The 15,611-nt window shown below is 43.7% G+C and overlaps 2 protein-coding genes across 3 annotated transcripts in view; both read left to right on the top strand.

Moving 5' to 3' along the window:
• The window catches only part of LOC102733751 (uncharacterized), a 105,421-nt gene extending 99,005 nt beyond the window's left edge, over positions 1-6,416 (top strand). The window contains exon 21 of the mRNA XM_081824216.1: positions 5,102-6,416. Coding sequence (XP_081680342.1) covers positions 5,102-5,136 — 35 coding nt within the window. The 3' untranslated portion in view covers positions 5,137-6,416. The remainder of the gene's footprint in view (positions 1-5,101) is intronic.
• Positions 6,417-11,599: 5,183 nt separating this feature from the next.
• ANK3 (ankyrin 3) overlaps positions 11,600-15,611 on the top strand; it is a 104,425-nt gene continuing 100,413 nt past the window's right edge. Inside the window, exons 1-2 of one of the 2 annotated variants that reach the window (XM_081824213.1) lie at positions 11,600-13,861; positions 15,147-15,270. In XM_081824213.1, the coding sequence (XP_081680339.1) occupies positions 13,846-13,861; positions 15,147-15,270 (140 nt within the window). In that variant the 5' untranslated portion in view covers positions 11,600-13,845. The remainder of the gene's footprint in view (positions 13,862-15,146; positions 15,271-15,611) is intronic. The other variant, XM_081824214.1, reaches the window with a different exon arrangement.

The following is a 15,611-nucleotide window of genomic DNA, read 5'->3' on the forward strand; positions in this document are numbered from 1 at the left end:
TATCTTTGGGGTAAATACCCAGTAGTGCAATTGCTGGATCGTAGGGTAGCTCTATTTTCAACTTTTTGAGGAACCTCCATACAGTTTTCCAGAGTGGCTGCACCAGCTTGCATTCCCACCAACAGTGTAGGAGGGTTCCCCTTTATCAGAAAGATGTTCTTTTAGGACCCCTTCTCACAAATGCCTAGGACTATCCTGCTTTCCTAATCCCCTGGGCATGCTAATAAATAAATCAGGCTATTAAGTGTTTAGCTTTATAGATCTGGAAAGAAGCCTTGAAGACTAGCCTGCCCCAGGTGGTCCAAGGGGGTGGTGGTTGTTATGCAGAAATTATTCCTCACCTGAAATGTTATCATTTTGCAAATACCTGTTCAATTATAACATCTAGCCTTTTGCCTGATATTTCTCTGATTACAATTGACCTTTCAAATAGACATTACATAATTGCATGCTTCTCTCAGTGATAAAGTCAAAATGAAATACCAGAAGCAGAGACCCAGAACCTAGCACAGTGCCTGGTACACAGGAGATCTTCACTATGTGTTTGGGCAGTTACATCGCAGTGGAGGGAGACTCAAGGAAAAGCAAGTTTTATGGGTTTCTGAGAACAGGCAGGATAGAGAAAATTTGCCTGTCATGCCCCTCTTCCTTCCAATAAACACCTTCGTGCCGAGACAGACCTAGACTATGGATTGCATCAACAAACTACTTTATAATGACACTTCTAAGTTGTTTCTATATCTCAAAGAATTTAAAGAAATTATCAGCAAAAGAAAAAGCTCTGTGAACTGGGGCAGAGGCCTTTATTCTAAAACACAGTCCACCCTGTCTTTGGTATCCTGTCTTTGGTTTGGGAATTGTTGAGTGATTTTGATCCACACTGTCCACCTACCCAGCACGTACCTGATGTTTCCATCTAGATTCTCACAGACATCTAAACTTATCATGCCCTGGACACCTGCTCCAAACGGAGTCTCTTCCCAGGCTTCTCCATCCTAGTGAGCGGCTCCATCACGCAAGCCAGCCCTGAAGTTATGTGTAAATCTCCCTTTTCTTAGCACTCAGGCCCAGTCCAGCAGCAAGTGCTAGCAATCCTTCCAGAACCCATCTCACGTCCCTCTTCTCTGCCTCCCCACCGCCACCGCCCAAGCCAGTCCCACCCGTGGACTCCCTGCCGTTCTCTTGTGGGCCACTGCAAGAGCCTCTGCACTCTGTCCACTTCTTTCCCTGCAGACTCAGATTTATGCACAGCATCCTCAGCAGTCTTTTACAAATATAAATTGGATCATATCATTCCATTTCCCAGCTTAAAACCCTCCAAAGCTTATAGTTACATTTTTTTTTTAATTCCTTCATGGTGTTGCCTATAAATAGCTCATTTGTTTTCATTTGTCTGTGATATTCCATTGTCTACCTCTACCAGAAGTAATTTATCCATGCTGCTTGGACATGGAACTGTGGCTCGTTTCCAATTTGGGGCTGTTGCAGACAAAGCTGCTACAAGCCTTCTATCTGCCCCAGGTACACGGATGCATGGATTTCTATAGGGTACTCACCGAGGACTGTAGTCACTGGGTTGTAGATTATGCAGAGACAACAGAACTCATCGAAACCGGGTAACACTAAACTAGGATTCTAAAATTAGATAGTGAGGCTATAAAAGAAAAAAAAAGGGGGGCAAGGGAAAGAAAGACATAAAGTAATTACCATGAGGGATGGAGGAGGAGGCTGTGATCGGGATGGGATGAGGGAGGCTTCTAAGGTGCTGATGTTCTGGTTCTTGACTGGATACTATTTGTTTTGTAACAGTTTGTGAAAATATACTTTTACGTTTTCTGTACTCATCTGCATGGTTGCTGTATTTCATGATAGAAGTAGCCACCCTCTCTCAATAATGTGTAGCATAAATACAAAACTAAGATAAAAACCTCCTGAGGCTTTACATCGCACTTGACATAAAAGTCGGGCCCTTCCGTGGTCAGTAGGTTCTGTGTGATGTGGCCCTGGCTACCTCTTTTTCGCTGTCCTTTATGTCCACACTTCTTAACTGCATCCTAATACTCATCTCAAGGTACTGGTCATTAATTTCCGAGGGCAACACGTTTTTTCTGTTACAGGCCAATGGTAAGTATTTTCAGATTTTCACACCACGTGGTTCTCCAGCCCAACTACTCAGCCCTGCCTTTGTAACACAGTGGCAGCGTGAGACAAGACCTCAACAAATGGGCTTGGCTGTGTGACAGTAATTGATTTAAGGGGCGCCTGGGTGGCTCAGTCAGTCAAGCGTCTGCCTTCGGCTCAGGTCATGATCCCGGTGTCCTGGGATTGAGTCCCGCATCAGGCTCCCTGCTCGGTGGGGAGTCTGCTTCTCCCTCTGCCTGTCGCTCCCCCTGTTTATGCTCTCTCTCTCTCTGTCAAATAAATAAATAAAATCTTTATTAAAAAACCCAACAACTTGATTTAAAAAGTTGGTGGGAGACGGATTCAGGCCACAGACTGCAGTTTGCCAATTTGTGATTAATTTTGTTCATTTTCTTTTAAAGTAGGCAGTTCGCTCCATGGGAGTAGACCTGTCTTTATCCCTGTCACAACATTTAGGACATATACAGATAGGTCCTCTTCCACAGATGAGTGTATCCATGGGCTTAAATCCACACATTTATTTGTGTCTGTCCCCTGATAAGATTCCATAGAAATGAACACTCAAAACATCATAACAAGGTACTTACCCTTTATTGAGCACTTTCTATGTGCCAGGCATGAATCTATATACATTTGATGCATCATGTCATGTGACCTTCACAGTGATCTCTGAGTTAGAGACATCGGTATGCCCATTTTATTGATGTGGAAAATCAGTTCCAGCAAGGTTAAGGACCTTGATCAAGATTACACAAATCAGCGCAAGGGATTATACACGAATCCCTGCCCTTAACCTCTGCTCTGACATCCCTGATGCCTGGTCATTTAGATACAGTCTCACAATAGTTAGATTATTGCAAATTTTAAATGAGATCATGTATAAAGGGTTTAGCCCAGAGATCTCAGTGACTATTAGTTACAAGGCACCTTATCTTGCTGAGTTTTCTCCAAGTAGTTGAGAGAATTATTGGTACTATTATTATTCCAGTCCACATTTATTCTTCATCTAAAGCCCTAACTTGAAGTGCTATTAGTTCTGATTTACATTAAGGAATCTGAGGCTCAATGGGTTTGAGATATTTGTCCAGGTTTACGTAGTCAAGGAAACTGGCATTTGAATTAGGTTTTTTGCTCTGACTTTCTACTCAAATGAGATGCGGTAGAGAAGAATAGATAAAAGTGACAAGGAAATTCAGAAGAAGGGGAGATTACTGAAGGCCTCAGGAAGGAAGTATATCAAGGAATAGATAGAATGTGGAGAAGCAGAAATTTGAGGGAAGGTGGAAAGAAGTGTTCCAAATTCAGAAAATGTCAGAGATGGGGCACGTGGTTGGCTCAGTTGGAAGAGCATGCGACTCTTGATTTAGCAGTCTTGAGTTTGAGCCCCACTCCCGGTGGGGTATAAAGGTTACTTAAATAAATAAAACTTCAAAGAGAGAGAGAGAGAGACAGAAAAGCAGAGGACCCCGCAGAAGAACTCAGCACACAGGAGCTGGGGAAACTGAGCAGCGACCTGAATGGGGACCCCAGGAAAAGGCAAAGGGAGGACAAGAAGCAGTTCTAGAAAACTCCAGGCACATTGACATGTACAGAGGAAGAGGAATGCCAAAGGATATGGGGGGGGAGTGGTGAACAATAGAGGAAGAAAACCAGAAAGAAGAGTGGGTTCTAGCAAAAGCCGGGGAGAATCCCTGACAGGGTCCAGTCAGCTGAGCGCAGGCGATCTGTGGATCCCTGGTGATCTCGGGAAGCCTCCGCATCCGTGACACACCGGATATATAGACACAGAATAGAGCAGTTCTCATGTAGCGTGTGTGTTTTTTTTCCCCAAGAAGCTGTGACAGAATGAGTAGCTAAAGCAGCCGGTGGAAGAAATGGACACACGGATTGTCTTAAGGGACGGCAGGGAATGCAACATGTTTATTGATTAAGGTCAATAAGTGGTTTTTTCATTTGCCCAAAACAAGTCATTGAATATGCTTCCCCCCCCCCGACCCCCCATCCTCCAGTTATTTGCGTTCCTGCCCACCTACCTGGAGACTCTGACCTGCTTCGTGTGGAAGTGGGTCCTAATCTGACCACCCCTGACCCTTTCCCTTCACACTGGGACCCCTGTTGCAGAGAGAAGGAAGTGGAACACCAGCACTGGGCATGGATGGGGAAGGGGACAGCAGGGTAGTGCCGAGGGCCAGGAATGAGAGGGGTTGGAGAAGCAGGGGAGACGTTACAGATGGGAAGGGGTGGTCTGACCAGCTGGGCCAGAACCACAATGAGGCTAACTGACAACAGAGCCCACCCGTCTTTACCTTGTAAGCACACATCTTTTAGGTAGAGGTAGGAAATATAAAACAAACCAACAAGCACGTGTTTGTTGCCCTGCACAAGGAAAGGCAACTTGGGTATAACATTAGAAGGGACCAAATGCTTGCCCACAGAAGCTTGTGAGATCCTGATATTCCTGTACACCCAGGGACAGTGGTCATCTTCTTGCTGTGCACAAGCTGTCCTTATATGCCTACATAAGGAAGAGCCAAGGCTAACGAGGTCTGGATTTGGGGTTGAAGCTAGACAAAAGTAGCTAACAAAGAATATAGAAGAATTAATTGTCATGACACTACCACCTTGAATTAAGCTACCCAATTTCTCTTTCGGTAAGAACCAACATTTTAGTGCCTGATTTCACAGGGCTAGTCTGTGGCCAGTAATTTATTCATTGTCTAGTCTTCTTTACAAGTGGCATAGATTTTAGATAATGAGAACAGTGTGCGTAACCTTATACTTCTTTCTACCTGGACTCTGTCTCTAGTCTCAGGTGTTCATGTGACCAAGTCAGGGTAATCTGATTTAGATGCCGGAGGGCAATTTCTGGATTAGGGTTAAGGTGTATTGATAAGAATGATAAGAATATGAAAAAGTTACAGCATCTGTCCCAACATTGTCTTTTTCTACCTCTTCACAGGAAGGACACTGAAATCGTTTTCCTTTCTGGGATGAGTTTGTTTATTAACCCAACCAAGATCACAGGGGACATTTTTCATTGCTACATCTGGAAGAGTTCCAAGCCTGAGTCATGCATGCTTATTTAGAAACTATATCTAGCCTGGATTAAGAAGCAGTTTAAAAACTGCGATCCAGTTTTTTTAAAAAGAAGCACATCTAGCCACAAAGACTAGAATAAATGAGAGTAAAGAATCAAATGGACTTTGTTTGCTCTTAAAAAAAAAAAAAAAAACCTAGCCTGAGCAGAAGGAGGCCTTTGTTCTGTGGGAGAACAACAGCTTGCTCGCGTTGGTTATGAGATGTGCAAACTTTGCCAGTCAAGCCTTATTCCTTTTGGCCACCGAGGGGGGCTGGCTCTTAGAAGCACCTAGAGCGAAGGGGAGGGGAGGCAGAGCGTGGGACATGGCCTCCCCCAAGAGGTGCATGCAACCCTTAATAACACATACTTCCTTAGCCTTCTTAAGACCACCAATCTCACCCATGGCTCATCTCTTTTCTCGACTTACCCCGTTGTTCTCATTGAGAAGGAAAGCAAGAAAACATTACATTCCAGAATGTAGTTAGCAAACTGTTTTGAAAGAACCACGACCACTGGCAGAAGGTGCTGAAAAACAAAAGGTTCCTGTGAAGGGCCCGCATCTGCTCCTTCTTGGCTGAGGGAGCTCGCTTCCTTTTTCACCTGGCCCTGGGGCGGGGGGGGGGAGGGGGGTGCGGGCAGCCTCGCCCTGAGCCTCCACCCTCCCAGAAGGCCAAGCTGGGCCTCCAGCATGGCACCGAAGAGCCTTGCTACACGCATGACCTCATGAACTAGATGGTGCAATTCCGTCAGCCGCACATCACCTCCCCCTTTTATCAGTCTCTCAGACGGTCACAGGAAACCTTGCTTAACCTGAGCGCTTGCTCCAAACTGCAGTACGTGCAGATCTGGAATCTAAGGAACTTGCCATTGTTATTTGTGCAACTCTAGGGTAGGATCGGACCCTTAGAACAGAAGTCTGAGCGCGTCGGGCTCCTAACATGACCATGCTCCCTCTTCCATCCAGTCCCCGCTCCCTCGCTTTTCCGAGAGTCAGAGTAGCAGGGGATGGAGGGAAAAGACGCATGAGCAAATACTGTCGTGTGGATTCTCTAGGCTGAAAATGTATTGTCTAAACACTAGGGGGGATAGACATCTTTTGACGAATGCTTTGAATTGATGGAAAATGTTTTCAGAGTTATCTGTATTTTTATGTCCCTTATTTGAACCTTCAAAAAATAAAATATGCTGAGTCTTATTTGTCTCATCTCTAAACGGGTTAATTATACCACAAGGAGCTGCTGAGAAGATGAAAAGATATAACATACCAAAGCATTTAGAACAGTGACCAGCACAGAGCAGGTGCTCAATACACGGCAGCCCTCCCCCCCTTTTTTTTATCAGACAGAGGCAACTATCAGTGAATCCTGCTTCTGCTATAGATTAGAATTATGGTGGGAGAACATGAGAGGAAGAGGGAGAGCTTTGAGGGTTTGGGTCTTCAGTGATTGTGTGTGTGTGTGTGCATACTATATATGTATATACATATATATGTATGGGTCAAACGAAATGAGTGCATTTTCACCCACTGATGGACATACGTTGTTTGTCACTTGGATGGCAATTGTTATACTATAATCCAACTTCAGAGACCCTACAAACATGGCCCAACATGGCCCTCACTTCCCACAACTCAGTTGCCTATCACTTGAATAAAGCTGGCTGCTTGCTGTTCTCAGAACATTCCCCCTCTTTCCCTCTCGTGCCACGTCCTGTGGCTGGGGACGGCCTACTTCCCACTACCACTCCCCTCGGCCTGTCTTCACTCACGCACCTCCGTTCAACGTCTGCCCCACCTCCTCAATCAAAGGTGATGCCTTCTTCCTGGGAGCTCTTGGACATGTCTGTGATTACTCATGCACATCCTCTGACATGGGTGTGGTGGCAAAGAGCTTGGGCTATCCCAGACTCTACCACCTTCTAGACATGTGATCTTTGAACAATAACTGCACCTCTCTGAATCTGTGTCTTCATCTAGAAAAGGGAAATGAGAGTACCTGCTTCATGGGGTTGAAGAGTAAATGAGATGTGCATATAAAGTGCCCAGCACAGTGTCTCACACATGCAAAGCACTAAGTCAATCATAACCAGCAGGAGACGTAGTACAGTATTTCTATTATTGTTTGTGTCCCGGTCTTTATTGGAGACAAAATGCCTCAAAGGCCATAGTTGGCTTTACTCGTAACAGAGCCTAGTCCAGTGCCCTCCTGTCTCACTGCTCAAAGTGTGGTTTTCAGTCCCCTGGGAGCTCGTTCCACACGCAGAATCTCAGGGCCAGCCTCAGACCTGTGGAGTCAGTGTCTGCAGTTTAACAAGGTTCTCAGATGATACAAACGTGTGCCTGGAAATTTAGAAATACTGCACTCCATTCACTGAATTCCATTGCTGAAGCAATTTTAATTACTCTTGTAATTCCCAGCAGGAAAATAGATACTTAATTCTCTCGAATCAATACTGCCATTAGATAACTGTCACTTATGTGTAAGGATCCCTTAAACCAGTGCTTATCACAGTGTGTGGTTCTTGGACCCGGAGCAACAGATTCCCTTGGGAACTCGTAGAAATACAGATTTTCAGGGGTTTCTGTTGCATCCTACAGATTGAGAACCACCACTTTAGAACACTGGGGAGCTATTAGAAGTGTCACATAAATAATGTGCGTCTCCTTCTTCCCGCCTTGTGATTTTATCCCTCCTGTTCCATCTCTTAAATAGTAAGGTCACATAGCGTAAAGAATTGAGTTTCCTCTCCACGTTTGCCAAATATTTGCTGGTGCACATACGTATCTTCACATCTACCTGGCAGACCTGTGTGTGTCAAAATACCTATTCTGGTATGCGGAACACAGCCTATATGACTTATCTGCAGTCATATAAGTATGACTTATATGTATATATAAGCACACATATAAATATGCAGTCCCCGTATTTGGTTTTGTTTTATTTTGTTAATTTTATTCATTTTTTGAATAGGTGATAGATGCACATGGTATAAAATTCCCAAGGTACAAGAGTTTACTGTGAAAAGTAAGTCTCCCTCCTTCTCCTCACTCCAGTAATATAGTTGCTGCCTCCAAAGGCAATCACTGAATTTTCATTGCACACGTTTATTGAGCACCTACTGTATGCTGGGCACTGTTCTGGGTACTGGATGTGGAACAAAACAGACAAAACCCTCTGCCCTCATGGAGCTTACACTTTGGTTACCAATTTCTTATAGTATTTGTTCAATAACATAACATATTACAGTAGTTAAAAAGTGGGGCTCTGTAGTCAAACCAACTGACTTTGAATCCAGTTTTACCCAATTTCTAAGTGATCATGGGTTATCTGCCACTCTGAACTAGGTTTTCTTTATATTGAAATGGGGACAATTCTATTTCATAAGGTTGTTACAAGAATTGCATGAAATAATGCTTACAAAGCACCACACAGTGCCTAGAACATAGTAAATGCTCAGTAGATACTAGGGGTGATTATAATGGTGTGCTCTCATGCTACTATTCTATAAGGTAGACTAGACATGCTTAAAGGATTTATTTTCCCAAGTTTTCATTTCTTTTCTTTGCTATGTGGTGGTCAAAACAATCACTTTTTTTCAGAATAAGCACACTAAATCTAAGTTTCGATCATTAACTATTTGTGAGACTATTTGCTGAGTTCTATTAAGAAAGCAAATCCTGGGCGCCTGGGTTGGCTCAGTTGGTTAAGCGACTGCCTTCGGCTCAGGTCATGATCCTGGAGTCCCAGGATCGAGTCCCGCATCGGGCTCCCTGCTCAGCGGGGAGTCTGCTTCTCCCTCTGACCCTCCCCCCTCTCATGTGCTCTCTCTCAAATAAATAAATAAAATCTTTAAAAAAAAAAAAAAAGAAAGCAAATCCTAATAAATCACTAGAGTCTAGATCCTATGTTCCTCTGTATTCTTTCTAATCTAGCCTTTTTTTAAAATCCCACATGATTTGAAGGTTTTCTACTATTAGTTCATTCGAAGGTGTAATGTATTATTAACTGCAACTGCATAATGTTACAAAGTATAATACCTTGGGAAGAAGATTGTGCATTTCATAGCAGAGGAATGAAGCACTTCTGAGCAAAGTTTTAGACCACGTAACTTGGTATAGTTACCTTAAGGAACTTTCTTTATGATTCTTGTCTCCAGACAGAGGGGAAAACAACTTTCAACCCCTAGGAGAGCAACAAAAGTATTCCTCGGTGATGATCTTAAGATGGAAAACAGAAAAAAATGACATGCAAAAAAAGAAAGAACTCCTAGGGCATGAAGACACTTTTAAATATTAGCCAAGAACTGTTTCCTCTATTCAGCGTAAAAGGGCTGATTAGTGGGCACAATGTAAGATTGCGGGGAAGTTGGGTTAGGTACATTCCGTCACATGATAGGAGGACTAGGAAGAGGGGATAGCTGGAAAATTGAAGTGAAATGCCTCGAACAGCTTTTATTATTGGTGAATGGTGGGATTGAGGTAGACTGGGGTGTTTTGTGTTCTCCTTTAAACATTTTCCAGACACTGGTATTTTATTATCAGAAATGGATTAACAACGAGAACACCAGTGCTCGTAATTTTAGGAGGCATAAAGTCAGTACTAAATAGATGAGGCTTCCTCTGGTGGCATTTACCAGGGTAGTCTTCCTGGACTTGGTCTGTGCTAATTAGGTAGCACGCTACAGAGCTAACTCTCAATTCACTAGGGATGCATTAAGCAATCAGCATGTGACCTCTTTGGCCTACCTTTGGACCTTGTCATTTCTCATTCCTCTCTGTTTCCACTGCTTACTGCACTGTAATGACACACCTCTAAAATCAGTGGCTTAATTTGTTATTATCTCCCATGGTTGTGTGAGTTAACTGGGTTCAGCTGGATTCTTGAGCTCTTTGCTGAGATTACAGTTGGGTAGCAGCTGGGGTGGGAGCAATATGGCAGAATGTTCGATGTGGTATCTTCAGTTATAGGTCTGTCAGCCCCGCAAGGACGGCCCTGAAACAGCTGAGGGCTAGCTGGGCATCTCTCTCTCTCTTTCCATGTTCCCTATGGCTTCTTTGACTCTCTTTACAGCATGGTGGTCTCACGGTAGTCACATATCTCACATTGGGATTGGCTTCCCCTAAACTAGTGTTCAAAAGAGAGCCAAGGAGAAACTACAAGGTTTCTTTGAACTAATGAAAAGTCATGCAAAATCACTTTCCCTGCATTTTACTGTTCAAAACTGAACCAGCCCAGATTCAATGAAAGAGACGCGGATCGTGGTGGGGGTGGGGAGAAAGCTTCTTTAAACACTAGCTGCCACACCCTCTTCACCACAAAATTCGCAGTTTTATCTACAACACAACTGTTATAACACTGCACCAAACACTTCAAGGAAACATAAATCCACACAAGTGCTTCTTAGTAAGTGAAAATGTGTGATTCTTGCTAATATATATATATTTCAACTAAATATATCTGATATTCTATCAGAGCTGTCCATTATCTTTGTTGGCTTATCTATGTTCAGGCCTGTTGGTCCGAAGCTATCACTAATCAAAATATTTTTGGGTTGTAGAATGAATTAGAGGCCATTAACAAGCCATTCAACACAATTCATGTCATTCCTTTCTAATTTTTGATATAACAGTGTGTTGTACTGTACAAAATTATAGAATATTTTGTTTATTGAAAGGAGAGTGAGTGTGGTCTATTATTATTCATTCAATCCGTCAATCAACAAATACTTATTGAGTACCTAGGAGCCAGGCCTTGCGTTAGGCAGTGGAGAGCAGAGACGGTGTTACAGAATAACACTAACTGTGCTGATAAAGCCCTTATTCTGTGCATTATTTCATTGAATTCCCTCAAGAGGGCTAAGATTAGAGGCAGAGTTATTATCCCAGGTTCGTAGGGGTGGAAACTGTGACTCAGAGTAAACAGTGTTCCAAAGGTCACCTAATTAGTAAATGATGAAGCCAGGATTTGAATCCAGAGCACTGACTATGCAAGACTGCCTTAAAGTAATACCATCGCCTGGGTTCCTACTTTCTGAAACCCCTTGTAAGAAATGTTTTCACCATGTCATAAGGCTATTTTAATGAATCTTTGGCCAAATATATTGATAGCTCTCACCCCCATTTCAACTCTGGGCATCTTTTGGTTTCATAGTGACCATTTTGGAAGTCTAAGAAGGATGGGTAAAGAAGAATAGAAACTTAACTTTATTAACAGTTTACTGTATACCAGTCATCAAACTTGGCATGCCAGAGAGTGCTAAGTTGCTGTGGCCTGTAGATGAGCAGAAAATCACAACCACCAGCCTCTTTATTTTTTTTCTCACCCATCCCCCCACCCACCTCCCCTATGCAACCACCAGTTTGTTCTCTGTATTTAAGAGTCTGGTTTTCTTTGATTTTTGTTTTGTTTTGTTTTTACTATGCTCTTTAATAAAAGCAATGATGAAATCCAAAAATATTTATGGGGCTGTTGCAATATGCCAGGTTCAGGAAGAATTTGGTTCCTAATCTAGCATGGATCTTACCCTCCAGTGGGAGAGACTAAACAGACGTTTTCCCTGGCAATACGCTCTGATAAGGGAAGCCCACACGAAGAACAGTGCACTAACTTAAGATGGTGAGTCCAGGACAGGAGGAATTTTAGAGTCAAAGATTGAAGAGATTACTCAGGAGAAGAAGAGGGATAAAGGTTCCATCAAGGGTGCACGCTATGTAATGGTTTAAAGTCTAAAGAGTTTCGGAATTCTAGGGACTGAAATAATTCTGTATAACAGACGGGCAACAGGTGTGCTGGACTGGCCAGGGAAGGCCTGCGGAGAAGTCAAGAGGAAGGAACCTTTTCATTGCAGTCCTTGTTAGGAAGCTTGACTGAGCGGCAGTCATTGAATGAGGCTTTGCTAAGCAGTTTAGATCTTAAGTGCAGATGTGGAAAACAGATTAATGTTTAGTCATTTTTCCATCTTAATCATGACTTCCCCTTCCATTCTTTGCAAAGTTGGAAATTTCTTCTTTTGCTTGGGAATATTTTTCAGTACATTTTCAATACATATTTTTCTTTTGCTTGGGAATATTTTTCAATACATAATTCAAGCCATTATAAATGGCTTCCCTTCTATTCCTGCAAATTTACCGTGTTGATTACAGTCAGGCTGCTCAAATTAAAGCCCCGGGTCTCCTGTCATCTTACTATTAGATGGGTCATGCATTCATTGAGCTCTGCATTTATCCAGGAAAAACAAATGTGTTCCCCACTTCCTCGGTTCTACAGATTGAAATTTCTGTATCTTTAGAGAACAATCCAGCAGATAGACACACTCATGGAAAAGTGCTGTAAACCACTTGTTTCAGCAAGACCGTTCAAAACCCTTTACTTAGTGTCTAGCCTAACTTTCCAGCTAGTCTGAGAAAAAAGCCATTGAAATCGCCTCTCAAGCGTACCCAGATGGAGGATGCAGAAGTCCTGCTAGTTTTTTCCTCCACTGCCAACACAAACAGGGTGGAGCAGCTCAAAAGGGAGGCCAGGAGTCCCAGAGAGAGGGAAACAGTGTAACAGCAAAGTGACCAAAGCACCTCCTCTGGGCTGCGTCCTGCCCTCTGCAGCAAAGACCTCTTGGCCCCTGCTTGGGCGCTCCCCGCCGAGCCCTCTCAAGGAGGGAGCACCAGGGAGTTCCTTTGAGGGTGTTAAAGAGCCGAAAGAACTTGTGCCCAAAGTGAAGCAGACATCCACTTGCTTTTTCCAGCTCGTCTCACTTCTGCTCCTTTCTTCCAACTCTTGATAAAAAGCAGTGGGGATTCGTGTATCCTCCAGTGCTGCTCGGAGAGATTCGGGAACCACCAAGGCTCCCTTCGGCCCGCCAGTTTCAGCACCTCGGCTCAAGGGCAGGCCCTCCCTCCAGCTCTTTTTTTCCCCTCCTTCCACCTGACAGGGACCATAAATAACCAGGGCTCCTGGTGTTCGCAGCCGAGAACAAAGTTGAAAGTTTGCCTGGAGCTCCGGGCCACTCCCCGCCTGGGCCGCTTCTTTGTTTTCTTCTGTTTTTCCTCTACCTGGGTTGGCCGTTTCTTCATTCATGTTGGAGAAGAGTCACCTCGTAATTAAACGCAGCACCCCGCTCGCTGGCTCTCCCTAGATTTAAGGCTGTCGCGGTTACCCAGTTAGGCACCGGCCATTGGTATCAAATTACCGAAAGTCTACACTGGAGCAGTCCTCATATTTACATACAAATAACTCAAGGGCTTGCATTTATGTCACCATTCGGTCCTGCTAGAGGCTTGCCAGTGGAGTTTTTGGTCCAATCAGAAGGAGCTTTAAAAGGATGTCTGCAGAGTGATCAAAAGGGTCTTCTCAATTAAGGGTAGCCAGGTTTGGCTCTTTTTTATTTTATTTTTTTCTGGTTTGAAATATCGAAAATCTTTGAACTCTGATGAGTTAGAAAAAGATGTGTACTTCTTCAACTGCCTGTGAGGACACGAAGATGCTGAGCAGAACCCAGCGGCGGTGGTGAAGTCGGCGAATACAACCCAGGGGTCGGTTTGTTTGGGCTGATTCCGAGGTACATTCTAAATCACTGCTTAAGGAATTCCTGGAAACATCAGGGAAACATTTGATCAGCCCCGCCTGGTGGAAATGGCTTTACCACAGAGTAAGCGCTTTCTTTAAGTCGTACTTGGTGTGTGCTGTGTTTGTTTCAGATGCAGTGAATGTGCAAATAGCCCAGCTGTGAATAGTTACTTAAAATAATCTCTCGGTACTGGGTAGTAGTAGAAAGCAGATCTGTTTATTTTTTATATTTGCAAAAACAGTAGTTGACAGTGTATTTTTAGACTTGATTGGTAGTTTAAAAGCTAAGCTCTTGTGGTTTCCTGGGTTTAAATGAATGGAAATTATAAACGGTACTGAATGAAGGAATTGGAAAATATAGCTGGGACAGATGAATCACTTACCTTTGAGAAAACATAACATCCACGCTTTTGAAATCTCTCTCGGCCAGCCAAACTTGTGTCCAGAAAGGGAAGGAGAGTCATAAAAAGGGGATTAGGTTTGCCTGCTTTGCAGAACTAACTTTTCCACCGACTGTGCTGCGTTTTCAAAAGGATGGGAACCGTCCCAGAGGGCAAAAGGCATTTGAAAAACCTGCTCTGTCACTCCTGGAATGTGGTTTTTCCGTGAGGTCATGTTATGCCTATGTAGCTAGTAAAAGTTTTACGGAATTAACTCTTTGTATTGATGGGCAGAGAGCAATTTATATAGTCCTTCTTTCAAAGTGCTGGTCTCTGCCTTTGGACTCTACAGAAGGTAGAACTCCTTTCCAAGTCACCTTCCAGCCCTGGGGCAGCTGGACCGAGCTGTTCATGTGACAGGTGTAGAAACAGTTCGAAATTGATGTGTTTCAATGTTCTCCAGCGAATCAGTGATAGTTCCGGTTAAATGACTTGCTAGTTTCTTACATAAGCCCCAAACTGAAATCTTGTGTGTGAGAAGACATTTAAAAAAAAAGTCCACTCCTTTCCCATGTCTAATTTCCAGAGTAGTAATGGCAAGGTGGCTTTTAGTTTGCAATCCACGTCCATTCGGACAAGCTGCCCTCCTTGTGGTGAGGCGTGGAAAGCTAACTGACAAAAAAGATCCACCTTTCTAGTCAGCCAGGGCTTGAGGGAGGGGCGGGGGATGAGATCGGGGAAATGTTTTAAAATTGGTACTGAACCCCAGGAGCCCTTTCGCTACTTACATTCACTCTTGAAATTATGAACTAACCTCCCTTCTCCTTTTTCCTTCTAAACGTCAGTAACACATATTATCTGGGGGTAAGGGAAAGTGAATGAGAACATGGATGATTTGCTGATGACCAAAGGAGTGGTTTTCTCCACAATAGACGCGTTTTCGAGAAAGGGAAGCTTCTGATTCTGGCTTGCTTTGTGCATTGGCAGGTGAGGACGCCATGACAGGGGACACGGACAAGTATCTTGGGCCGCAGGACCTTAAGGAGCTGGGTGACGACTCTCTCCCCGCCGAGGGCTACATGGGCTTCAGTCTCGGGGCCCGTTCCGCCAGGTATTTTATCGTTGCTGGTTTTCACAGTTAATCTAATACAACCATGATTTGTCATCAACCAAAGTCATTTTCACGTTTCACATTATCCTGCGATGTGCTCTTTGGATGAGGGTGTGAATTTGGTAGAATGTTCTCACCGCCGGTGTACATGCTCTGCCGTTTTCTTTCGTGGTTTTTCGGTCCTTGATTTTCCGTGATTAACATGTCGAGTGTTGGTTTGTTCCCCCCTTGCAGTCATGCTTCAGGCATGATAGTAGAAGAGCTCACTGACAGAACTGGGAGGGCCAGTGTGGTCTCCGTGTTTCAAAATTAAATTGTGTTTCACAGTGAATGAAAAATCT

The sequence above is a fragment of the Leptonychotes weddellii genome, chromosome 6 (genome assembly GCF_054177405.1).
Source record: "Leptonychotes weddellii isolate Sample4059 chromosome 6, ASM5417740v2, whole genome shotgun sequence".
Lineage (NCBI taxonomy): Eukaryota > Metazoa > Chordata > Mammalia > Carnivora > Phocidae > Leptonychotes > Leptonychotes weddellii.